Source organism: Lagenorhynchus albirostris, chromosome 17 (assembly GCF_949774975.1).
Source record: "Lagenorhynchus albirostris chromosome 17, mLagAlb1.1, whole genome shotgun sequence".
Classification (NCBI taxonomy): Eukaryota; Metazoa; Chordata; class Mammalia; order Artiodactyla; family Delphinidae; genus Lagenorhynchus; species Lagenorhynchus albirostris.
This window is the reverse complement of record NC_083111.1, coordinates 44460596-44486190: the sequence shown is the minus strand read 5'-3', so window position 1 is coordinate 44486190 and position 25595 is coordinate 44460596. Positions and strand designations below refer to the sequence as shown.

The following is a 25595-nucleotide window of genomic DNA, read 5'->3' as shown; positions in this document are numbered from 1 at the left end:
TGATAGGAGATAGGATTGGCAGATATTACTGGGCCAGATCACATTTGGCCATGATAAAGATTTTGGGCTTTAATGTAAGTGTGATGGGAAGCCAAATGCAGGGTTTTGAGCAGGAGCGTAACATGATGTGATTTGTCTTTTGAAAGGATCCATCTGCCTGTTATGTGGGAGACTAACAGGGGCAAGAGGGGAAACAGTGAAAACTGCCAGGAGGCTGTTCTAATAGTCCAAGAAAAGACAGTGGCTGTGACTAGGATGGACCAAGTAATTTGTATGGGACTCTTTGGGCGTAGGAGCTGGTGACATAAGCTTTTAAAACTGTAAACCTGCACCTCTAACTTAAGCATTCGAGTAGATCAAAATTTAAATGTAAGTAAGGTATATGTACTTGCTGGGATAATGGGTTAAGAAATAAAGGAACTAGTTTCTTAGTCCCAGCTCCACTTTTAAGTAGGTGTGTGACCTTGGGGAAGTCTCTTACTTTCTGTGGGCCTCGGTTTTTTATGTATAAAATGAGGGGTTGAATTATTAAAGGTTCATGATTTTATAATTCTGTGATAAAGTAAGTATATAAATGAATGCTTACTGTGTGTGGACTACTGAATGAAACACTTTAGTAGATTCAGAAGTACTGTAAGGCACTCTTATCCATGGGTACTTACATTTATAAAAGATTTTATGAAACAGTTACAATATGGGATCATAATTTAAATGCAAAAGTGTGTAATGCAGGTTTTATAAATTCTAGAAGTTTGGAAAAGAGGATAATTAATAAAGACTGAATTTGCCATAAAGGTAATAGATACTTGATCTGGAACTAGATAGGATTTAATTAAAATGAATTAGAGAGGAAAGAGCATCCTGGGTAGAAAAGAAGATGTGATGTGAGCAAAGATGAAGTCTTTAATGAGCATATGGGTTTATGGCAGCTGGAGACTCAGTTGAGGTCAGCCTGACTCTATTGAATGATATGTGAACAATGGGAAAATAGGACTGGCCATGTAAAATAAGATAACATAGAGGACATTAAAATCTAGGCAGCTTTGTTTAGCTTTCAGTGCAGGCAAGAACTGGGAGCCATTATAGATTCTTCAGTAGAAGAATATTCTAATACAAGTAGTATTCAAGAAAGATTGGTATAGTATGTATACTTTGAAGAAGGGGTGAAACTACCTTATTCCTAGTAGCATGCAAGCATTTTACATACCTTTTCTCATTCAATCATCATAACACCAATGAAAGAAACTAAAGTTCAGAGAGTTTAAATAGGTTCCCTAAAGGTCTTAAGGCTACTAAGTGAGTTGAGCCAGGATTTGAACCAACATCTGTCTGATTCTAGGAGGTCTGATTCTAGAAGCGCAGGAATTACTGCGCTTCCTGCAGTAACTCAGGCATGAGGTAAGGAGGAATATACTCAGTAGCAGTGGGAATGGAAAAGAAGAGATGGAGCTGAGAGAGAATTTTTTGAAGAAGAACTTGTTGACTGATAGTATATAGGGTATGAAAGAAAATAACCCCCAAAAGACATTGCAGTTTTACTCTCAGTTAGCTAATGAAGATGACTGTGCTTTGTAGTGGTTATTGTTGGGCATGGAGGCAGACTGGAGGGGGCCAAGGAGATGGATGAAATGATCTCATTTGAGAATGTTGAGTTTTATTTTATTTTTTGTTTATTTATTTTTTAGAATGTTGAGTTTTAAACATCATTAAGCATTTAAGTAGTAAGTAAAGTCAGAAAGATGTCAGGATTTGGGAGTCCTCAATATATTAGATAGTTGAATGCATAAGAGTGAAGAAGTCTTCTAAAAGAAGAGAAGCTCATGAAAGAAGAGCAGGAGACTTTGAGATATAATGCTGAATTTATCCTGTAGGTTGAGGATGAGGAGGGCTGTCAAACAGCTGAGAACAACATGGATATTCCTATTTTCCAGTATTTGCATTTTGACCTCTGTCAGAACTTAGGTTTTGTTTGTTTGTTTCTACTTCAAGTGGAATAGATATAAATTAATTTCAGTACACGATCAAGTTTTTCTAAATAGCACATTGCTTGGTTTCTCAAACAGAATTTGTTAGTTTAGTTTTATGGCCCTATTCCAGTTTATCTTCTGGTGAACATTCTAAAGAGTATTTTTTGGTTCATACTTATATTACTGACTTGATTCTTCTGTGAATTTACATTTAAAAGCCAATGGCTAGGATATGACAACAAAAGCACAGGCAACAAAAGAGAAAAAATAGATAAATTGGAGTTCATCAAAATGAAAAGCTTTTGTGTATCAAAGAAACTATCAAGAGAGTGAAAAGACAACCTACAGAATGGAGAGAAATATTTGCAAATCATATATCTGATAAGAGATTAATATCCAGAACATAAAGTGAACTTCTTCAGCTCAACGACAACAAGAAACAATCTATAACAACAATGGGCAAAGGACTTGAATGGACATTTCTCCAAAGAAATACACAAGTGGCCAATAAGCACATGAAAAGATGCGCAATATCACTAGTTATTAGGGAAATGCAAATCAAACTACAATGAGATACCACACATCCATTAGGATGTCTGTTCTCAAAAAGAAAAAAAAAAAAGGGAAAATAACAAGTGTTGGTGAGGATGTGGATAAGTTGGAACCCTGTACACTGTTGGAATGTAAAATGGTGTGGCCAATGTGGAAAACGTTTTGACAGTTCCCCCCAAAATTGAGAATTACCATTTGATATAAATTGCACTTCTAGGCATACACCCAAAAGAATTGAAAGCAGGGACTCAAATACAGACTTTCCTTAAATTATGATGGGGTTATGTCCCGATAAGCTCATCTTTAGTTGAAAATATCGTTAAGTTGAAAATGTATTTAATACACCTAACCTACCGAAAAACATAGCTTAGTCTAGCCTACCTTAAACGTGCTCAGAACACTTAAATTAACCTACAGTTTGACAAAATCATCGAACACAAAGCCTATTTTATAACTGTGGAATCTCACGTAATTCCTTGAATACTATACTGAAAGTGAAACACAGAATGGTTGTGTGGGTACAGAGTTGTTGTAAATGTATGGGTTGTTTACATCCCTGATCACGTGGCTGACGGAGCTGCGGCTTGCTGCTGTTGCCCAGCATCGCGAGAGTATCGTACTGCATATCGCTAGCCCAGGAAAAGTTCAAAATTCGAACTACCGTTTCTACTCAATGTGTATCTCGTTTGTACGGTTGTAACGCTGAAAAATCCTAAGTCGGACCATCATAAGTCGGGGACCATCTGTCTGTAGATACTTATATACCAGTGTTCAGAACATTATTCATAATAACCAAAAGGTGTAAACACCTTAATGTCCATTAACAAATGAATGGGTAAACAAAAGGTGTGTGTGTGTGTGTGTACATGCAATGGAATATCATTCAGTCTTAAAAAGGAATGAGATTCTGACATCTGGTACAACACGGATGAACCTTGAAAACATGCTAAGTGAAATAAGCCAGACACAAAAGACGCAAAAGACATGCTTCTACTTTTATGAGGTACCTAGAATAGGTGAGTTCATAGTAACAGAAAGTAGAATAGAGGTTACCAGGGATTGGGTGAAGGAAGTAATAAGGAGTTAGTTTTTGATGGGTACAGAATTTCTGTTTGAGATAATGAAAAATTTCTCGAAAAGGATGTTGATGATGATTGGACAACTTGGACAACACTGTGAATGTACTTAATGCCACAGAACTGTGCACTGAAAAATGCTTAAAATGGTAAATTTTATGTTATGTATATTTATCATAATTTTTAAAAAGCTAATGGCTTTTGTACAAAGTTATAAACATTGTTAAAGCTGTTATAATAGTGCCAACATGTTCTGTCTTTAATGTCCTCTCTTTTGTTTATTTTGTTATATATCCTTTGTTAATAATCTTCCTGTCTTAATCCTTATTTTAAGAACAACTAGCAGCCTGCTATTTCATCAAACAATTTCTGTTGCTTGAGCTTCAATTACCTAAAGCTCTAGGTTATTTTGGATAACTTTTGGGTCTTATGATAACACTGTATTTATGTCCTTACATTAAAATTAGTAGTGATAGTAGTATTTTTCATTATTAAAATATAATATGTTCATAGTATCGTAAGATATCCATCTGTGTTAGAAAAGTCTTCCTTCACTGCAGTGTTTTGTTTGCAGGATGAAGATGAGCTGGACTCCCACACCATGGTGAAGACTAGCTCGGAAAGCGTGGGCACCATGCGGGCCACAAGCACGATGAGTGAAGGGGCCCAGACCATGATTGAACATAATAGCACAATGTTAGAATCTGACTTGGGGACCATGGTTATAAACAGTGAGGATGAGGAAGAAGAAGATGGAACTATGAAAAGTATGTGGCTTTTTTTTCCCATTGAATATTAATTTTCTGTTTTGAGAGTATACTTCTATAGAAAGCAGGATAGTTCTGTGTTGCTTGTTATAGCCAGTTGTGGAAAATTTTGTTTCTTGGCTTTGTTTAACAGTGAAAGGAATATGGCACAAGTGAATTTTCAAAAATTCTTTTAATATAGCAGAAAGTAACACATCTTTAACTTAGTGTTAAGGAACTTTTTTCGGTTGAAGGATGCTAACCCATAATTTAATTTGTAAAGTATTTTTTGAGATAAAAAGATAGCGTTCCTAACATTTACTTTTCCAATTAAAAACGTGAACCTAAAATTCTGTTCCAAATAATACAACATAATATTATTTCATGTTGTCTAAGTTATCAGTTAAGCTGCAGTGACAGTGGGAAGCAAGCCAAGGGAAGAAATAAGGGCTATAAGGTGGGAAAAGAAGAAACACTAGAAAGAAGAATCAAGAGACAGGGATACTCATGCAGAAAATTCAGTTCAGTGCGTGTTTACTACTGCTTGTCGTGTGCTAGGCACAGTGCCAGGGGCACTGCAGGGCTGAAATGACGATTAAGGCGTTCTCTCTGATCTCCGTTGCTTACAGAGTGATGAAGACAGAGATACTTTCACAGGCTAGCATTTCTTTTTGTATAAATATGGCTCTTTAAGATTGCAGTTAACAATGAAGGACATTGTGATTTTTCAGTTATAGGCAAAAGCAGATTAATTACCTCCTGATACCTACTGGCCTCTTTCCTCCCCCTACCACTCTAGTCCTGTATGGTCAATGTCAAAGTCTAAGCACAAAGCTGTTTTTCACTACACAGAACTACTTCTCCACGGCACAAAAGCTGTAATACATGACTTCTTGCATTGTAGAGCCTAGAAAGTTATAAAGAGTCAAGTGATTTGCTGATAGGGTAAAATGGATATAGGTAGGAATTTCCTTTCTGACATTTTTGTTTTCTTTTTGCCTACCCCTTTCTTTTTGCTACTCTCCCTGTGAGTCTGCTTGATAAGTCTTACCTCATAGCTTCAAGTCATTTGGCTCACTGCCGTTGCTTTCTTCACATTTCTTAGTATACATAGCCCATTATGGTTGTATACTTTGAAAGAGAGGGCCGAGAAGCACAAGATGAAAACAGATTGCCACATAGTTAATCCTGGGTGGGAAGGAGGAGAGGGGAGTGAATTTTTTTTATCTCCCACGCTGATAGGTTTCTTGAGCCTTTGCCCTGAAAAGCAGTCTAAGACTTGGATTCCTAGCTGGGCATATTACTAGAATAGGGCTTCTGCATCCGTAACATGCTCACCCAGCTACATTGAATGGTCTTGTGGCTTCCAAAGCTAGCTAGTGTTAGGGTACAAGTCATATGCCTTGCAGATCAGAAAGACAGATAAGATCATTTACAACACATTTCCCATCAGCATGTAGCATCACTTTTCCACAGCTGATAAAATTCTTTTAGTCAAGTTTTATGATTCTTAACAGACCAGTTAGAAGATCACTGGGTGCTTTGTTCTATCATTAGAGAGCTACTGCGTTTCCTATGAAACTACATAAACAACTTTTTCCATGTAGTCAATATAGTTGAACATCAGCATTTAAACAGTGGTTTAAAAATGAGTATTTATGGAATCGAATTCATGTTAGATTGTTATATTTCAAGGAAGAGATATGTGATAATGATTTATCAGACCTCATGCTTTAAAATTATAGCACAGATTTCCACATATTTCATGTAATGACTTGCAGCTTTGACAGCCACAGAAATCATTCAATTTATGTCATAATTTTATGTCCTAAGTATGATTTTTTTGGTCACAGAGATTTTATTAAAAGCTCATTTTTAAAATGAGGAGATAGTGGTTTATGTAGTTGTTTTATATGCTTTATTTATTTTATTTTTATTTTTCTAATTATTTTTTATTGGACTGTAGTTGCTTTACAATGTTGTGTTAGCTTCTGCTGCACAGCAAAATGAATCAGCCATACATACAGATATATCCTCTCCATTTAGGACCCTACAGTGCATTAAGTAGAGTTCCCTGTAGTTGTTTTTTTTGTTTGTTTTTGTTTTGCGGTACGCAGGCCTCTCACTGCTGTGGCCTCTTCCGTTGTAGAGCACAGGCTCCGGATGCGCAGGCTCAGCGGCCATGGCTCACGGGCCCAGCCGCTCCGCGGCATGTGGGATCGTCCCGGACCAGGGCACGAACCCGTGTCCCCTGCATCGGCAGGCGGACTCTCAACCACTGCACCACCAGGGAAGCCCCCTGTGATTGTTTTATATGCTTTAGCAAGTTTTAAATCCCATGAGACAACTTCCCTTGTATTTTAAATTTCCACCATTTAGACAGCATTCTGTTATAATGTGGGACTTCCATGTTTCCAAAAATCGAACCAAATGATGTTAGTGTAACCCCCCAGGTTACGACATACTGTAGTATAGCAATAGTATAGAGTGTAAAGAAATTATTGAGGCAGAACTTACTTTCTGTGAAACCACATAATTACTTTTAGTTTTGTGTTTCCTCATGACGTAAATCTTCTTTAAAACGTCTTAGATGCGTTGGTATGAGCTCTTAGGTTATGTTACATTAGTGGAAGCCCCATTTGCTAATGTGTCTTTAGCATTTTTCTTCCCTAAAATGATTTTATATATATATTTTTTATTCCCTAAAAGATTATAGCATTATATTATTTTTAATTTTCTAAAATCTCTAGAATGTTATACTGTGTGCTGAATATACTGATTTCCATCACCTTTTCCTTTGGAGTTTCAAAAGAGTTGCCTGATTTAATATTCTTGTCAGTTTAAATTATGTTTCCATAATTTTTTATACCTTTATCTATGAAGCTGGAAATTACAGACCTGTTTTCCTTACCTCTGAAAAGTGTGGTGATTTGACTCTAGGAAGCAAAGTTATTATTTTTTTAAAAAATTAATTTATTAATTAATTTACTTTTTGGCTGCATTGGGTCTTCGTTGCTGTGCACAGGCTTTCTCTAGTTGCGGCGAGCGGGGGCTGCTCTTTGTGGCCGTGTGCGGGCTTCTCTTTGTTGCGGGGCACAGGCTCTAGGCACGCAGGCTGCAGTAGTTGTGGCTCGTGGGCTCTAGAGCGCAGGCTCAGTAGTTGTGGTGCACGGGCTTAGTCGCTCTGTGGCATGTGGGATCTTCCCGGGCCAGGGCTCGAACCCGTGTCCCCTGCATTGGCAAGTGGATTCTTAACCACTGCACCACCAGGGAATTGCCTAGGAAGCAAAATTATTAAAAGAGCTTTTGAAGGGAACTGGAGTAAAATGACAAGAAATATTTAAAATTTGATCTACTTTTTACAAAATGGGCATAGACCTGGAGAGCATGTCCAAAGAACTCTCCAAACTTATTTTCAGCGATGATGGCATTATTTTTACCATCTCTCTCCCACTCCCCCGCTTCCCATTCCCATTTCCCTGGGATCTCATTACCCATGTAACATCCAGGTTTCAGCTTGGTAACCCAGGTCTTTCACAATCTGGCATCAGCCAATATTTATACATGGAACTCTACTTCCTTATATGTTATACTTTATCCAGACTAGTCTAGGCCAGTTGGAATTATGAGGTATAAGCAGGTTGGTTGTCATTAAGGAAATCAACATTTAGGATATTTTATCCTGAAGGAATAGGTTAGGACCAGGTCAGGAATCCATTGTCATTAAATTGATGAGTTAGTAGAGATTTTTTCTTTGTGGGTAACTCTGGAAGAGCAATTGTTTCAGCAAAGAAAAAACTGGGGCCTTTTATCTTGTTCAGATCTGCTCTGTTTCTGTGGTGGAACTTTCTAGCCTTTCAGAGCTGGAGCTGGATTGGTACCTGTAGTAACCCTAAGGGGAAACTATCTCTGTTAGTATTTAAGGAAGAGCCACACTCTCCAGTCAGGTTAGCAGCTCTGTTTCATGGTTTCAGCTAATCTCCATGTGCCCGCTATGTCAGTTTGTCCTTCCAACAACTTGGGCAGCTGGAGCATCTGGAGAGCCCAGCCCTGCTTCCCTCGTGCAGTGAAGGAGACCTGATCTTCCTGGGACTGGGAGTGGAGATACTGAGCCATCCAGCAGCTCTGGTGTCTTCCTTCACAGGGCAGACTCTTGCTCGTACCTTTCTCTGCCTCCTCCAAGACCTTGCTCCATCTCTCTTTATCCAGTACGATAGCCAGAGAGGTTCTATAGAGAATAATGATCTCCAAAATGAAGAGAATACCACAAACATGAATACAAGACATTTGAATGGCAAGGTGAGGAAATGGTAAGGGAGCACTCAGCTGATTTGATATCTCCTGGCTAGGAGTATGATCAGTAATGTGTTGAGATAACTTGCAGGTGAGAGAACTGTATTCCACTGTTTGTGACGTTTGATGTGTTTTTGAGAAAATGAGGAAAGTGCCATGTAAGCATGAAAGAGTTAATTTTTATTTATTTATTTATTATTTTTAGAAAAGAGAATAAAAGGTAAATTTCTCAGGCTATAGCTCTCATTAATTGTGTGTCTAGTATGGGCCAAACATTGTGCTTGGGACTTTGCATACATTATCTCACTAACTTCTCACAAGGACTCTGTAAAGTAACATTGTCACTATCATTTGCCACTAAGGAAACTGAGACTTGGGAATGTGAAGTGACTTGTCAAAGATTTCATAGCAAGTAAGTGGTGGACCCAATATACAGACCCAGGTTTGACCCCCAAATCACATCATTACTGTGGACCGGTGAGCTTGACATCCCCTTGGGCAGAAGTCTAGAACATTCGTGAGTCCTTCAGGGAAGGAGACCTGAATTATAAGTTAGCATAGGTTACTGGGAACAGATCATATCAGAATAATGTGATTTCCTTTTTTGATAGCATTGCGAAACTGCTAGGTTTGGATATTGTGTTTTATGATTTGGGGAAAGTATTTGACAAGGTCTTTGGTGATATCCTTGTAGGCACTATGTAGTATGACCTAGCTGATGGTTCTGTTACGAGGGTTGAACAGTTACACACTTATAGGCTTATATCATTTGGGGTTTATTGGAGGACAGAAACTACTCTAGGCGTTTTAAACATAAAAAGATTTAAGTCAGAGGTGTGGCTATTAACAAAACCAGTGGAAAGTTTGGAGGAGAGGGCTGTGTAGGCTAGGCCTCCTAGGAACGACTCCCACACTACCACAAGAGTGAGCCTTACAGAGCTACTACTACTACAGACAGGAAGGTAGTGAATCCAGAGGCTGCCGTTGGCACTACTGAGTTCAGTAATACAGATTGAGATCAATCCCTGTTGCTCTTCAGGGATTAGAAAGCCACCACTGAGACTGCAGCCACCTATTAGCACCTGTGAGTCGGGTGACTGGATGCTGGAAGGCTGCTGTAAAAAAAACCCTTGTCTGCATAGCTGTGCTGCCCAGAGGAAATAGCTGAGGTAGCAGGCTCATGGTCTCCTCCTCACTTCTTGCCTTCCCAGTTGTGAGAAAGTACACTTACCTAAGACTCTAGGTGCAGGGTGTTCTAGGAAATGCAGCATTTAGCTTTCTAGCCTGTACAATCAGAAGGCTCACCAGAGGCAATGGCAGTGGTTGCTAAATTTCAGTCAGCTGTGGTGTTTAATAACAGATTGCTGTCAATGAAAAGATTTCTCCTTGTGTGGCATAGGGCCTAGGTCTCAGCCCTAGCTAGCTCAACATTGTTTTACAGAAATTTGGATGAAGCTGTAGAATGAAAGTCCATTAGAATTACAAATGACATGAAGTGGAGGAAAAGAAAAGTACATTCTAAGGCAGAATCAGGAGCTTAAGAGGTCTCCTCAGGTTGGAGCAGTAGGCTTGATTTAAGAGATAAACCCTGCTCTTGGCTCAAGCTAACTCACCTCACAAGTGTACCTCATAGCAGGAGCCCCGTAGAGATGCTGGCTCTGCAGACCAGAGCAGGGCCTGTGCATCTCTATTTAACAAAAAAACTAAAATATCAAAACAATAAAACGCTACAAGTACTTCTGAGGTGCAGCTAGGACTGATAACCAATTTTTAGAACGAGGAAATAAGCAGCTTTACTGTACTGTCAGTACCTAGAACTCACCTGTTGTATTTCGGAAGGATGGAGACACAGTAGAGCACATTCAGCAGACAGTAAGCCAGATGGTAAAGTAGATGGAGACCATGTTATATTAAGAATGGGTAGAGGGAGGGGGGACCTTCAAGATGGTGGAAGAGTAAGATGTGGAGATTACCTTCCTCCCCACAAATACATGAGAAATACATCTACATGTGGAACAACTCCTCCAGAACACTCCTGGATACTGGCAGAAGACCTCAGACCTCCCAAAAGGTAAGAAACTCCCCCACGTACCTGGGTAGGGCAAAAGAAAAAACAGAGACAAAGGAATAGGGATGGGACCTGCACTTCTGGGAGGGAGCTGTGAAGGAGGAAAAGTTTCCACATACTAGGAAGCCCCTTCACTGGTGGAGACGGGAGCTTGGGCGGGAGTGGGGGAAAGCTTCGGAGCCATGGAGGAGAGCACAGCAACAGGGGTGCAGAGGGCAAAGCGGAGAGATTCCCGCACAGAGGATTGGTGCTGACCTGCACTCACCAGCCTGAGAGGCTTGTCTGCTCACCCGCCGGGGCGGGCGGGGGCTGGGAGCTGAGGCTCGGGCTTTGGAGGTCAGATCCCGGGGAGAGGACTGGGGTTGGCTGCATGAACACAGCCTGAAGGGGGCTAGCGCACCACAGCTAGCCGGGAGGGAGTCTGGGAAAAGCTCTGGACCTGCCTAAGAGGCAAGAGACCATTGTTTCAGGGTGCATGAGGAGAGGGTATTCCTTCCCTGTCTTCCCACAGAAGGCAGAGTGCCCCCTAAATGAGCTCCAGAGACGGGTGTGAGCCATGGCTATCAGCTCGGCCAAAAGAGAGGGCATGAAACGCTAACACTGCTGCTGCAGCCACCAAGAATCCTGTGTAAAAGCACTGGTCACTATCCACACGCCCCCGCCCCCAGGAGCCTGTGCAGCCCACCACTGCCAGGGTCCCATGATCCAGGGACAACTTCCCCGGGAGAACACATAGCGCGCCTCAGGCTGTTGCAATGTCACACTGGCCTCTGCTGCGGCAGGCTCGCCCTGCATTCCAATTATAACTACCGTACCCCTCCCTCCCCACAGCCTAAGTGAGCCAGAGCCCCCTAATCAGCTGCTGCTTTAACCCCAGCCTGTCTGGGTGGGAACAGAAGCCTGAGGGCAATCTACATGCAGAGGCAGGGCCAAAACCAAAGCTGAACCCCAGGAGCTGTGCGAACAAAGAAGAGAAAGGGAAATCTCTCCATGCAGCCTCAGGAGCAGCGGATTAAATTGCCATAGTCAACTTGAGGTACCCTGCATCTGTGGAATACCTGAATAGACAACGAATCAATCCAGAATTGAGGCGGTGGACTTTGGGAGCAACTGTAGACTTGGGGTTTGCTGTCTGCGACTGACTGGTTTCTGATTTTTATGTTTATCTTAGTATAGTTTTTAGGGCTTGTTATCATTGGTTGATTTGTTTATTGGTTTGGTTGCTCTCTTCTTTTTTTTTTCTTTGGTAACGTTTTAATTTTTTTATTTTAATATTTTTTTAATTTTAATTATTCTATTTTATTTAATTTTTCTTTAAATTTTTTTTCTTTCTTTTTTTTCTCTCTTCTCTTCTGAGCTGTGTGGCTGACAGGGTCTTGGTGCTCTGGCTGGGTGTCAGGCCTGAGCCTCTGAGGTGCGAGAGCTGAGTTCAGGACATTGGACCACCAGAGACCTCCCGGCTCCGTGTAATATCATTTGACACGAGCTCTCCCAGATATCCGTCTCAATGCTAAGACCCAGCTCCACCCAATGACCAGCAAGCTCCAGTGCTGGGTGCCCCATGCCAAACAACTAGCAAGACTGGAACACAACCCCCACCCATTAGCAGAGAGGCAGCCTAAAATCACACTAAGTTCACAGACACCCCAAAACACACCACCAGACGCAGCCCTGCCCGCCAGAAAGACAGGATCCAGCCCCACCCACCAGAACACAGGGACCAGTCCCCTCCACCAGGAAGCCTTTACAACCCACTGAACCAACCTTACCCACTGGGGGCAGACACCAAAAACAAAGGGAACTACGAACTTGTAGCCTGTGAAAGAGAGACCCCAAACACAGTAAGTAAGCAAAATGGGAAGACAGAGAAATACACAACAGATGAAGGAGCAAGGTAAAAACCCACCAGACCAAACAAATGAAGAGGAAATACACAGTCTACCTGAAAAAGAATTCAGAGTAATGATAGTACAGATGATCCAAAATCTTGGAAATAGAATGTAGAAAATACAAGACACGTTTAACAAGGACCTAGAAGAACCAAAGAGCAAACAAACAATGATGAACAACACAATAAATGAAATTAAAAATTCTCTACAAGGAATCAGTAGCAGAAAAACAGAGGCAGAAGAACAGATACGTGACCTGAAAGATAAAATAGTGGAAATAACTACCGCAGAGCAGAATAAAGAAAAAAGAATGAAAAGAATTGAGGACACTCTCAGAGACCTCTGGGACAACATTGAACACACCAACATTCGAATTATAGGGGTCACAGAAGAAGAAGAGAAAAAGAAAGGATCTGAGGAAATATTTGAAGAGATTACAGTTGAAAACTTCCCTAACATGGGAAAGGAAATAGTGAATCAAGTCCAGGAAGCGCAGAGAGTCCCATACAGGATAAATCCAAGGAGAAACATGCCAAGGCACATACTAATCAAACTATAACAAATTAAATAAAAAGAAAAAACATTAAAAGCAGCAAGGGAAAAGCAACAAATAACATACAAGGGAATCCCCATAAGGTTAACAGCTGTTCTTTCAGCAGAAACTCTGCAAGCCAGAAGGGAGTGGCAGGACATATTTAAAGTGATGAAAGGGAAAAACCTACAACCAAGATTACCCAGTAAGGATCTCATTCAGACTCGATGGAGAAATTAAAACCTTTACAGACAAGCAAAAGCTAAGAGAATTCAGCCCCACCAAACCAGCATTACAACAAGTGCTAAATTAACTGCTCTAGGCAGGAAACACAGGAGAAGGAAAAGACCTACAATAACAAACCCAAAACAATTAAGAAAATGGTGTTAGGAACATACATATCGATAACTACCTTAAATGTAAATGGTTTAAATGCTCCAACTAAAAGACATGGACTGGATGAATGGATACAAAAAAAGACCCATGTATATGCTGTCTACAACAGACCCTCTTCAGACCTAGGGACACATACATACTGAAAGTGAGGGGCTGGAAAAAGATATTACATGCAAATGGAAATCAAAAGAAAGCTGCAGTAACAATTCTCATATCAAACAAAATCGACTTTAAAATAAAGACTATTACAAGAGACAAAGAAGGACACTACATAATGATCAAGGGATCAATCCAAGAAGAAGATATAAAAGTTGCAAATATTTATGCACCCAACATAGGAGCACCTCAATACATAAGGCAAATGCTAACAGCTATAAAGGGGAAATTGACAGTAACACAATAATAGTAGGGGACTTTAACGCCCCATTTTCACCAATGGACAGATCATCCAAAATGAAAATAAATAAGGAAAAGCAAGCTTTAAATGACACATTAAGCAAGATGGACTTAATTGATATTTATGGGACATTCCATCCAAAAACAACAGAATACATTTTCCTCTCAAGTGCTCATGGAACATCCTCCAGGATAGATCATACTTTGGGTCACAAATCAAGCCTTGGTAAATTTAAGAAAATTGAAATCGTATCAAGTATCTTTTCCAACCACAGCACTATGAGACTAGATATCAATTACAGGAAAAAATCTGTAAAAAATACAAACACATGGAGGCTAAACAATAAGCTACTAAATAACCAAGAGATCACTGAAGAAATTAAAGAGAAAATCCAAAAATACCTAGAAACAAATGACAATGAAAACACAAGAACCCAAAACCTATGGGATACAGCAAAAGCAGTTCTAAGAGGGACGTTTATAGCAATACAGTCCTACCTCAAGAAACACAAAACATCTCAAATAAACAACCTAACCTTACACCTAAAGCAATTATAGAAAGAAGAACAACAACAAAAAAAAAAACCAAAGTTAGCAGAAGGAAAGAAATCATAAAGATCCGAGCAGAAATAAATGAAACAGAAACAAAGGAAACAATAGCAAAGATCAATAAAACTAAAAGCTGGTTCTTCAAGAAGATAAAATTGATAAACCATTAGCTAGACTCATCAAGAAAAAAGGGAGAAGACTCAAATCAATAGAATTAGAAATGAAGACGTAGAAGTAGCAACTGACACTGCAGAAATACAAAGCATCATGAGATATTACTGCAAGCAACTATATGCCAATAAAATGGACAACCTGGAAGAAATGGACAAATTCTTAGAAAAGCACAGCCTTCTGAGACTGAACCAGGAAGAAATAGAAAATATGAACAGACCAATTACAAAAAAAATTGTGAAATTGAAACTGTGATTAAAAAGCTTCCAACGAATAAAAGCCCAGGACCAGATGGCTTGACGGGGGAATTCTAGCAAACATTTAAAGAAGAGCTAACACCTATCCTTCTCAAACTCTTCCAAAATATAGCAGAGGGAGGAACACTCCCAAACCCATTCTATGAGGCCACCATCACCCTGATACCAAAATCAGGCAAAGATGTCACAGAAAAAGAAAACTACAGGCCAATATCACTGAAGAACATAGATGCAAAAATCCACAACAAAATACTAGCAAACAGAATCCAACAGCACATTAAAAGGATCATACACCATGATCAAGTGGGGTTTATCCCAGAAATGCAAGGATTCTTCAATATACGCAAATCAATCAACGTGATACACCATATTAACAAATTGAAGGAGAAAAACCATATGATCATCTCAATCAATGCAGAGAAAGCTTTCGACAAAATTCAACACCCATTTATGATAAAAACCCTCCAGAAAGTAGGCTTAGAGGGAACTTTCCTCAACATAATAAAGGCTGTGTATGACAAACGCACAGCCAACATCATCCTCAATGGTGAAAAACTGAAACCATTTCCACTAAGATCAGGAACAGGACAAGGTTGCCCACTCTCACCACTATTATTCAACATAGTTTTGGAAGTTCTAGCCACAGCAATCAGAGAAGAAAAGGAAATAAAAGGAATCCAAATCGGAAAAGAAGAAGTAAAACTGTCACTGTTTGCAGATGACGTGATACTATACATAGAGAATCCTAAAGACGCTACCAGAAAACTACTAGAGCTAATCAATGAATTTGGTAAAGTAGCAGGATACAAAATTAATGCACAGAAATCTCTGGCATTCCTATACACTAATGATGAAAAATCTGAAAGAGTAATTAAGGAAACACTCCCATTCACCGTTGCAAGAAAAAGAATAAAATACCTAGGAATAAACCTACCTAAGGAGACAAAAGACCTGTATGCAGAAAACCATAAGACACTGATGAAAGAAATTAAAGATGATACAAACCGATGAAGACATATACCGTGTTCTTGGATTAGAAGAATCAACATTGTGAAAATGACTATAGTACCCAAAGCAATCTACAGTTTCAGTGCAAGCCCTATCAAACTACCAATGGGATTTCTCACAGATCTAGAACAAAAAATTTCACAATTTGTATGGAAACACAAAAGACCCCGAATAGCCAAAGCAATCTTGAGAAAGAAAAGTGCAGCTGGAGGAATCAGGCTCCCTGACTTTAGACTATAGTACAAAGCTACAGTAATCAAGACAGTATGGTACTGACACAAAAACAGAAAGATAGATCAATGGAACAGGATAGAAAGCCCAGAGATAAACCCACACACATATGGTCACTTTATTTTTTTATAAAGGAGGCAAGAATATACAATGGAGAAAAGACAGCCTCTTCAATAAGTGGTGCTCAGAAACTGGACAACTATATGTAAAAAATGAAATTAGAACACTTCCTAACACCATACACAAAAATAAACTCAAAATGGATTAAAGACCTAAATGTAAGGCCAGACACTATCAAACTCTTAGAGGAAAACATAGGCAGAACACTCTATGATATAAATCACAGCAAGATCCTTTTTGACCCACCTCCTAGAGAAATGGAAATAAAAATAAACAAATGGGACCTAATGAAACTTAAAAGGTTTTGCACAGCAAAGGAAACCATAAACAAGAACAAACTACAACCCTCAGAATGATAGAAAGTATTTACAAAGAAAGCAACTGACAAAGGATTAATCTCCGAAATATACAAGCAGGTCATGCAGCTCAGTATCAAATAAACAAACAACCCAATCCGAAAATGGGCAGAAGGTCTAAATAGACATTTTTCCAAAGAAGTTATACAGATTGCCAACAAACACATAAAAGTATGCTCAACATCACTAATCATTAGAGAAACACAAATCAAAACTACAATGAGGTATCACCGCACACCAGTCAGAATGGCCATCATCAAAAAATCTACAAACAATAAACGCTGGATAGGGTGTGGAGAAAAGGGAACCTTCTTGCCCTGTTGGTGGGAATGTAAATTGATAACAGCCACTATGGAGAACAGTATGGAGCTTCCTTAAAAAGCTAAAAATAGAACTACAGCACTCCCACTACTGGGCATATACCCTGAGAAAACCGTAATTCAAAAAAAGTCATGTACCACAGTGTTCACTGCAGCACTATTTACCGTAGCCAGGACATGGAAGTAACCTAGGTGTCCATCGAGAGATGAATGGATAAAGAAGATGTGGCACGTATATACAAGGAATATTACTCAGCCATAAAAAGTAGCGAAATTGAGTTATTTGTAGTGAAGTGGATGGACCTAGAATCTGTCATACAGAGTGAAGTAAGTCAGAAAGAGAACAAGAAATACTGTATGCTAACACATATGTATGTTATCTAAAAAAAGAAAAGAAAAAATGGTTCTTATGAACCTTGGAGCAAGGCAGGAATAAAAACGCACATGTAGAGAATGGACTTTCAGACACGCGGACGGGGAAGGGTAAGCTGGGACAAAGTGAGAGATAACATTGACATATATACACTACCAAATGTAAAATAGCTAGCTAGTGGGAAGCAGCTACGTAGCACAGGGAGATCAGCTCTGTGCTTTGTGACCACATAGAGGGGTGGGATAGGGAGGGTGGGAGGGAGGGGTTATGGGGATATATGTATACATATAGCTGATTCCCTTTGTGATACAGCAGCAACTAACACAACATTGTAAAGCAATTATACTCCAATAAAGATGTTAAAAAAAAATGAATGAGTAGAAGAATAACCCATATCTAAATATTTTGATTTTGTTTACTTACATTAACTTATCATAACTATTCATCAATTATCAAATATTAGATTAAGTAATTTTAATTGAATATGTAGTTTTTAGATTTTTCTTTGTATATGCCTATAATACATGGTGATTTTTAAAATATATCACACTTTATTGTTTTATTTTGGACAGCACATGTATGTAGGTTCACTTAATTAGTAAGAGAAAGCAAATTAGGTTCTGCTTTAAGTTTTTAGGATTTATCCTAGAAATAGATATTAGATTGAGTTAGAAAGTGTTCAGGAGAAGTATCAAGAAAGGAAGACTGACCATTAGGTATTCCTACTCTCTAGCTCATCTATTGCCTCTGGACACAGTTGTAAGTATGACACCATTTGCTCTGAGCAACAGCTTCCACGTCCTGTTCTTTGCTTCGTAACGTCTTCTCTTCCAGCTCTGGTTCAGATCTTTTCCTTCCTTCTTCCTCCCAAAACCTATTTCAGCAAAGTATCAAATATGCAGGTGTGAAAATGCTTAATGATGTTTTATCTTCTTGAAATATTTACATTTTTTCCCCAAAACTACAAAGCTTTGAGCCAAAGGAGTAAGTAACTAAGGGTGGAATTTCAGGTGCCAAGAAGCAATTAGCCAGGTTAGGGGAGTGTGTAGGTAGATCACTTTCCTACTTCTCCAGAGGTCTTACTCTTCTTTCATGAAAAATTGTTACGTGCCTCTTTAAGATTAATTTTGCCAGTGACATAGCAATCAAGGTGACAATAGTAAACTACAGGTCCCACTTGCAGCTGGGTGCAAATGCCCAGCATATTACTGGGCAATTAGGAACCCTTCATTTTCCTCTGCAGAGTTACTAGGTGTCCAGGTAAGGTGTGGCTACAATGGTTTGGAGTTACCTGTGGGTATTGCATATGGTCTGTTCTTCTGTGTGCTTTTGCTCTGTGGAATGTTCAGTGATATGTGACCCAGCTCGAGCCAATTAGTGTAGGGATTTTGGTCGTAGGATACCTCTTTTACCAGCACAGAGCACGGACAAGCATGTAAAGATTAGTCTTGTACAAATGAAAATCAGTCTTTCTTATAAAGGCTTCTGGAGAAAGGGCTTCCATAGACACACAGTGGCTGTTGCAGTGTTCATGACTCACACAGGAAATCATTCCTTCTATTTAACTAAAATCCTTGGGCTTCAATTGGTCTGTTTCCTTTTATTTTGCCCTCAGTGGAGATGGAAAACAGCTGTTTTCTGTGCAAGACCCCTTCATATATACTTGGATACTTATTAAATTGTATCCTCAGACTTTTCCTGGCTGAACAATTTCATTCCCTTTAACCTTTGTGCAGGTATTACTTTCTAAGCATTTAATCTTTTTTTATGAATAGCCTCTGGATCTTCTCCATGTTGTCTGTATCCTCCTTTGTTTCAAAGTACAGTCTGATGAAGTTAAGCAAAAGCTGATGTCAGTAGCTTCTGTATTAACATTCTGGTTTTTATATGTATTCACTGTACTCTTGGCAACAAATTAAAGGACAGATTTCCAAGATCATTAATCAGGTGGAACACCCACATCTTAAATTGTTTTAGAAGAACAAATTAGGTAATATTCATAAATCCTTTGATGTTGAAATATATTATGCTGAAGTTATGATTATTTCATTTTTGCATCTGGCTATCTTTGTTACAATCATGCTAAGAAATTAAAAATTAAATTACATTTTGTTAAAGTATTATAAAAATTCCTTTATATATTTAAATTTTCATGACAACTTTTCACCTGTTTAGAAGACGTGTAAATTAGAAAAGTTAGTGAATAATTGTGAGTAGACTGGCATATTCTGTAAAAGGTATTAAATACTGTACAATTTAGTTTTCTTATATATGTTTTAGGGAATGTTTGAAGGAGAAGAAAGAATTTTTTTCTTTAAAATTTCACATGCACAAAAGGATAGAGTGACGGTTATTTTATTCTTTATTGCTAATGGGTTTTTAGTGCCACAGCAAGTAGTTGAAGGAATTGGGACCAAAAGTGAGGGACAAGGTAATTTTGAACATCAAATTTATTATTAAAATTAAAAATATGGGCTTCCCTGGTGGCACAGTGGTTGGGGGTCCACCTGCCAATGCAGGGGACACGGGTTCGTGCCCCGGTCCGGGGGGATGCCGCGGAGCGGCTGGGCCCGTGGGCCATGGCCGCTGGGCCTGCGCGTCCAGAGCCTGTGCTCCGCGACGGGAGGGGCTACAGCAGTGAGAGGCCCGCGTACAGCACAAAAAAAAAAAAAAAAAATTAAAAATATTCTTATAAGCTAGGGTCAGAATTCAACTACAACTGGAGAAATTGATGTCAATTTTATGTGATTATTTTCTGTGTATTTAAAAAAAAGTATTCACCATAGCAACCACAATCACATATGACAGTGGTTACTATCTTGAGATTTCCTGCTTTACTCTCCTGTCGAAGAGCCTACTATTTCTTCTTTTAAAAATAAATTGTAAGTCAGAAGCATCATCGTCTTTGTCCCTTCTGTGAACATGCATCTCCCTGGAGACTCAGCTGCACACTGTGGACATGTGTTTCATATCGTGTGGTTAAATATGACTGGCCAATTACAGCTGCTCCCTCCCATTAACTTTTAAAACATACCTAGCCTATTTTCTTCCTTAGAAATTTTAAAAAATTGTTTTTAAAATTTTCTTTGTATATAAAAAAGATATACTCAAAATGTTGATAGTAAGTTTTAAACTAAACAATGGAAAATATTTAGAAGTATAAGCACATACATTTGAATAAAAAATTGTGTATAAGCATATCTTGGTTAATAATATACTGTTATAAAGTCATCCAAACAGAAAAATCTAATGGAACAGACTACCTTCTTTTATTTCAGTTGATTTTTAGACTTTTGTTAACTCTCTGTGAGAATGTTTATTTCTAAATATAGGAATGGGTTATTTTCCAAAATTTTGAGTGTGGAATCCAACAGGCATTTCACCATAGGTTTTGAGATCAGCCTGTAAAAGACCCTTAAAACTAATATATCTGAAATGTACTGATAATTAAACCACTATGTAGTAGTGGATTTCAAGTTTCAAATTGGGGTGTTCTGTAGTCAAATTGAAGGCTGCTGCTCCTATATCTTTTTACATCCTCCACTTGGAAATAGAAACGTAATAGTTAGGGACTGAATTTGGTTATAGGTACCAGAAAAACCAGGTAACAATTGTTTAAATAGAATAGTATTAATGTCTTTTCTCATTTAACAAGAAATCCAGAAGCAGAGTGTGCTGCATTGGTAAAGTGATTTCATTATGTCATTAGAGATTCTTTCCATGACACCATCTTTAGGGTAGTACTCTCATCCTCCTGTTTGCAGAATAACTGTTAGATCTTCTGCCATTAAGTCTGCATTCCAGGAAGGAGAAAGGAGCACGCAGAAACAGAGAGGTGATGCCTGTATCAAGAAAACAGAGCTTTCCTAGGAACCTTCTTCTTATGTATCATTGGTCAAAATTGTGTTATATGGCCACTCCTCCCCACAAGAGAGACCCCTTGTCGTCTTCAGGAACGGAGAGCCTCTAGAAATTAGGTTACAACTTTTTCACCTTGAGCCACTAGGGCATTAGTGGTGGCTCCTATAACTTGGGATAGAAGCTTCTGATTAGGATAGCGTTAGAAGTAGGCACAGGACTATTGCAAATGGAAGAGGAGATTCCTGGAATGAAATTTCCCAGTGGTTTTCTTGTTTTCTTTAGTCAGCCCCAAGTATTAGTCTTCCTCTTTCCTTTATATTGTCACTACTCATTTCTGATTGGACTTCTACTTCTCCGACTGCAGGAATTTTTACAAAATTACCTTATAGCTCATCCTGAGCCAATAATGTTACCTAGTTTTCATAATACTTACTGTAGTTTTAAGCTGCGTTAGTACTATTACAAATACATTCTAAATTGGCCAGATTACTATTAAGCAATGTCATGTCTGATTTTAGAGGATCATGTAGAGACTGGAATGTCTCCACAGGCAAGTAAACTAGATGATGATGAGTCTCAAAAACATGTCATATGAAAGGAACTGAGGATGTTTCACCTTAAAATGATAACCAAGACAGGAGTCATTATCTGTCTTCAGATATTTGAGGGACTGGTATATGAAAGAGAAATTTATTTGGAACATGAGTGTAAATTACAGAAAGACATATTTCAAGTTCACATTAAAAAAAAAACAACACTTTTTGTAACTTAGAGTTGCCCAGCAGGCTTCCTTGTGGGGAAGTGTACGTCCTATCACAGGAAATTTTTAAGAAGGTAGGTAACTTACTGTCTGGAGAACTGTATAGGGAGGTGTCTTGGTGGTGGTCACTTAGGATCTTTTTTTTGGAACTCTAGGGCTTAAGGAATCCAGTTTGAAAATCACTGGGAAAATCTAGTTGTTCTAAATGTTTGTTTTCTACTTTAATCATTCAGTGTAGAAAATGAGGAGCCATTGAAAGATTCTAAACAGAAGAAAGACATGGTTTGATTTGCATTTAGAAGGTCACTATGTTGTCAGTGTGACTAAAATCAAAACTGAGATGAGGGAAGGAGACCAGTTTGGAGGGTGTTACAATGGCCTAGGTAGGAAATGATTAGAAGCTAAACTAAGACAGTAGCAGTGGTGGATAGAGCAGTAGCATTAAAAAAGACCTAATGATCAGTTTGGTTTGGTGAGAAACGAGTCTGGGTTAATTCTCAACTTGATCACTTTGGGGATTATGTAAAGAATGTTGACTTTAGCAGACAAAGAGCATGTGGAGAAGCAGCAGGTTTTAAGGGAAAGATCTTGAATTTAGCTTTAGAACCGGGATATTTTTGTTATTTTATTTTACTTTGTTCGTCATTAAATTGACTATGTTGGTCTTGAATCTGACCAGTGAAAACTTATTATATTGATTAATAAAAAAATCATACTTCAGTAAAAATCATAGTTCTTTAAGTAAATGTAAGAACTTATACCTTCCTTATGTTCTTTGTTTACCTAAGGAAATGCGACTTCACCACAAGTACAAAGACCATCTTTCATGGATTACTTTGATAAACAGGACTTCAAGAATAAGAGTCATGAAAACTGTAATCAGAATATGCATGAACCCTTCCCTATGTCCAAAAATGTTTTTCCTGATAACTGGAAAGTTCCTCAAGACGGAGACTTTGACTTTGTAAGTACATTTTAATTCTTCCATATATGTTTTCCCCTACTCTATTTTGTCACCACATTGAGAAACATAGGTTGTGTGTGTGTGTGTGTATGATTAAAATTATAGACTGTATATTAATATTCAGTATATTGCTATATATGGGTAGGGGAATGGTGAAATTGTAGTTTGCTTGTAGAAATGTAGTTGCAGAGAAATGTAAATAATTGCTTATGGTTAAATAAATTATAGCCCAAATTTAGAGAAATATTTAGGACTCTTTAAAACTAAAATGACAACTGTGTTAAAAGATGTTTTTAATAATGCAAATATGAGATATTTCTGACAGTAAATTCAGTTTCCTAAACAAATGATGCAAAGGTATTTATGACATCAACTTTGAGAAATTTGCCTCAACTATGAAAGTTAAGTCACATAGTGTTAACTCCACTTGGTTTGTCAGAAATAATAGTCCTATGTCTAGTTAGGAATATAAACTTCAGTATAAAACTGTGCCTTCTTTTTTTTTTTAATCAACTTTTTTGTTTTTCATTTAATTTTATTATTTGGCCGCATTGGGTCTTAGTTGTGGCATGCAGGATCTTTCATTGTGGCATGTAGGCTCTTTGTTGTGGTGTGTGGGCTTCTCTCTAGTTGTGGCACGTGGACTCCAGAGCTCACGGGCTCAGTAGTTGCAGCATGTGGTCTCTCTAGTTGTGGCGCATGGGCTCCAGAGCACATGGGCTCAGTAGTTGCTGTGCGCGGGCTTAGTTGCCCGGTGGCGTGTGGGATCTTAGTTCCCTGACCAGGGATTGAACCCTCATCCCCTGCATTGGAAGGTGGATTCTTAACTACTGGACCATCAGAGAAGTGCCTAAAACTGTGCCTTCTTGCCTCTTATTACATTTTCTCCTTATTTCTTCTGTCCTGCTCCTTATTATTTATTTCTTTTAAAGAATGTATGTAATACAGATAAATAATTCTAAAACAACTCTTACCACAACTTGAGAGAGTAACTTTTTAAAATGAGTTCTTTAATCTAGAAATTTTTGAGGTAAATTTTTGCTTTAGCGTGTATTATAAATAGCATTTACTTTTGCATATTGTTCTGTAAGATTTTCATGTAAAATAACTACAGCTATATTTGTTAATAAGTATATTTATAAGTAAATAAAATTTTAGATATATCTATATCTTCTAAATTTTTAAATACTATCAAGCAGTTTTGCCTAGACACCATGCCTCTAAATGCTTTGTGATTATAAATACTTATAATGTTAAATACTTTTCTCCTAAATATTGTGATTAAGTTTTTAAATAATCAGATAATAAAGTTTCAAAATCTGTCCTCAATAAATTTAGTACTAAGTGCTAGCAAATATTAGCCATGGCACAGGTTAGTCTGAAAACATTAATCGTAGTATCTCCTTACTGTTTTTTCAGTTTTGAGTTTATAAATTAGAAAAATAAAATCTGTATTTCTATAGTTCTAGTAAGATTTCATTTTATGCTACCTCCTTTTAAAAAATATATAAATTATTTAGAATGCTGACTTTAAGCTTAAAATCATTCGTAAACATGATGAATCTTTGATGAATCAAAGAACTCTGTCTTAACTCAGTTGGAATAAATCTTAAGAGTCTCTGGAAAACAGTTTGAAATGAGCTACAAAGTAATGAATAAATTATCATAGTTAATAAATAGCAAATAAAATGATTTATTTCTGTTTCAGTTAGTCTTTGCTACCACCCCCAAAATTTAGAACTTAAAATAACTATTTCATTTGCTTACAGTTTTGTGAGTAAGCAGTTTGACTAGGTTCAGCTGAGTGGTTCTTCTGCTAGTCTCACCTGGAGTCTCTCAAGTGGCTGAAATCATCTAGCAGCTTGAATGGAGCTGAATAATGTCTCTAAAATCACTCATGTGTCAGGCAGTTGTGCTGACAGTTGGCTAGGCCATATGACCCTGTCAGGCAAGCCTGGAGGTTTTATGTTGTGGTAGCAGCCTTCCAAGAAGGTGATAGAAGAAATTGTAAGGCCTCTTGAGTCCTAAGTTTAGAATCCATTTACAATACCATCAAAAAGAATGAGTACTTAGGAATAATCTTAACCAAGGAGATGAAAGACTTGTACATTGAAAACTACAAAACACTGCTGAAAGTAACTATAGAAGACACCAATACATGGAATGACATCTCATGTTCGTGGATTGGAAGACAATATGGTTAAGATGTCAATATTGTCCAAAGCAACCTACAGATTCAGTGTAATTTCTATTAAAATCCCAATGACATTTTTTGTAGAAATAGAAAAATCCATCTAAAATTCATTTGGAATTTCAAGGGACTTGAATAGTCAAAACAACCTTGAAGAAGAGAAACAAAGTTGGAGGTCTCATACTTCCTGATTTCCAAACTGCTACAAAGCTACAGTAATCAAAACAGACAGACATGTAGACAGATGGAGTAGAATAGAAAACCCAGAGATAAACCATCACATATATTGTCAGAGATTTTCAGCAAGGGTATTAAGACCATTCAATGAGGAAAGGATAGTCTTGTCAACAAATGATGCTGGGAAAACTGGATAGCCACATGCACGAAGTTGGGCCTATACCTTACACCATATACAAAAATACAAAAATTAACTCAAAATGAATCAAGGATCTAAATAAACATACGAACTGTAACTATAAAACTTGTCGAAAAAACATAGGGGAAAAGCTGTGTGACATT

The 25595-nt window shown here is 38.2% G+C and overlaps 1 protein-coding gene across 3 annotated transcripts in view; it reads left to right on the top strand.

Moving 5' to 3' along the window:
- STK3 (serine/threonine kinase 3) overlaps positions 1-25595 on the top strand; it is a 322689-nt gene that overhangs the window by 225128 nt on the left and 71966 nt on the right. For all 3 annotated transcript variants that reach the window (XR_009536406.1, XR_009536407.1, XM_060127883.1), the window contains exons 9-10: positions 4170-4362; positions 22710-22885. Coding sequence is in view for 1 of the 3 variants with exons in the window: in XM_060127883.1 (XP_059983866.1) it covers positions 4170-4362; positions 22710-22885 (369 nt within the window). In the remaining 2 variants the exon portion in view is untranslated. The remainder of the gene's footprint in view (positions 1-4169; positions 4363-22709; positions 22886-25595) is intronic.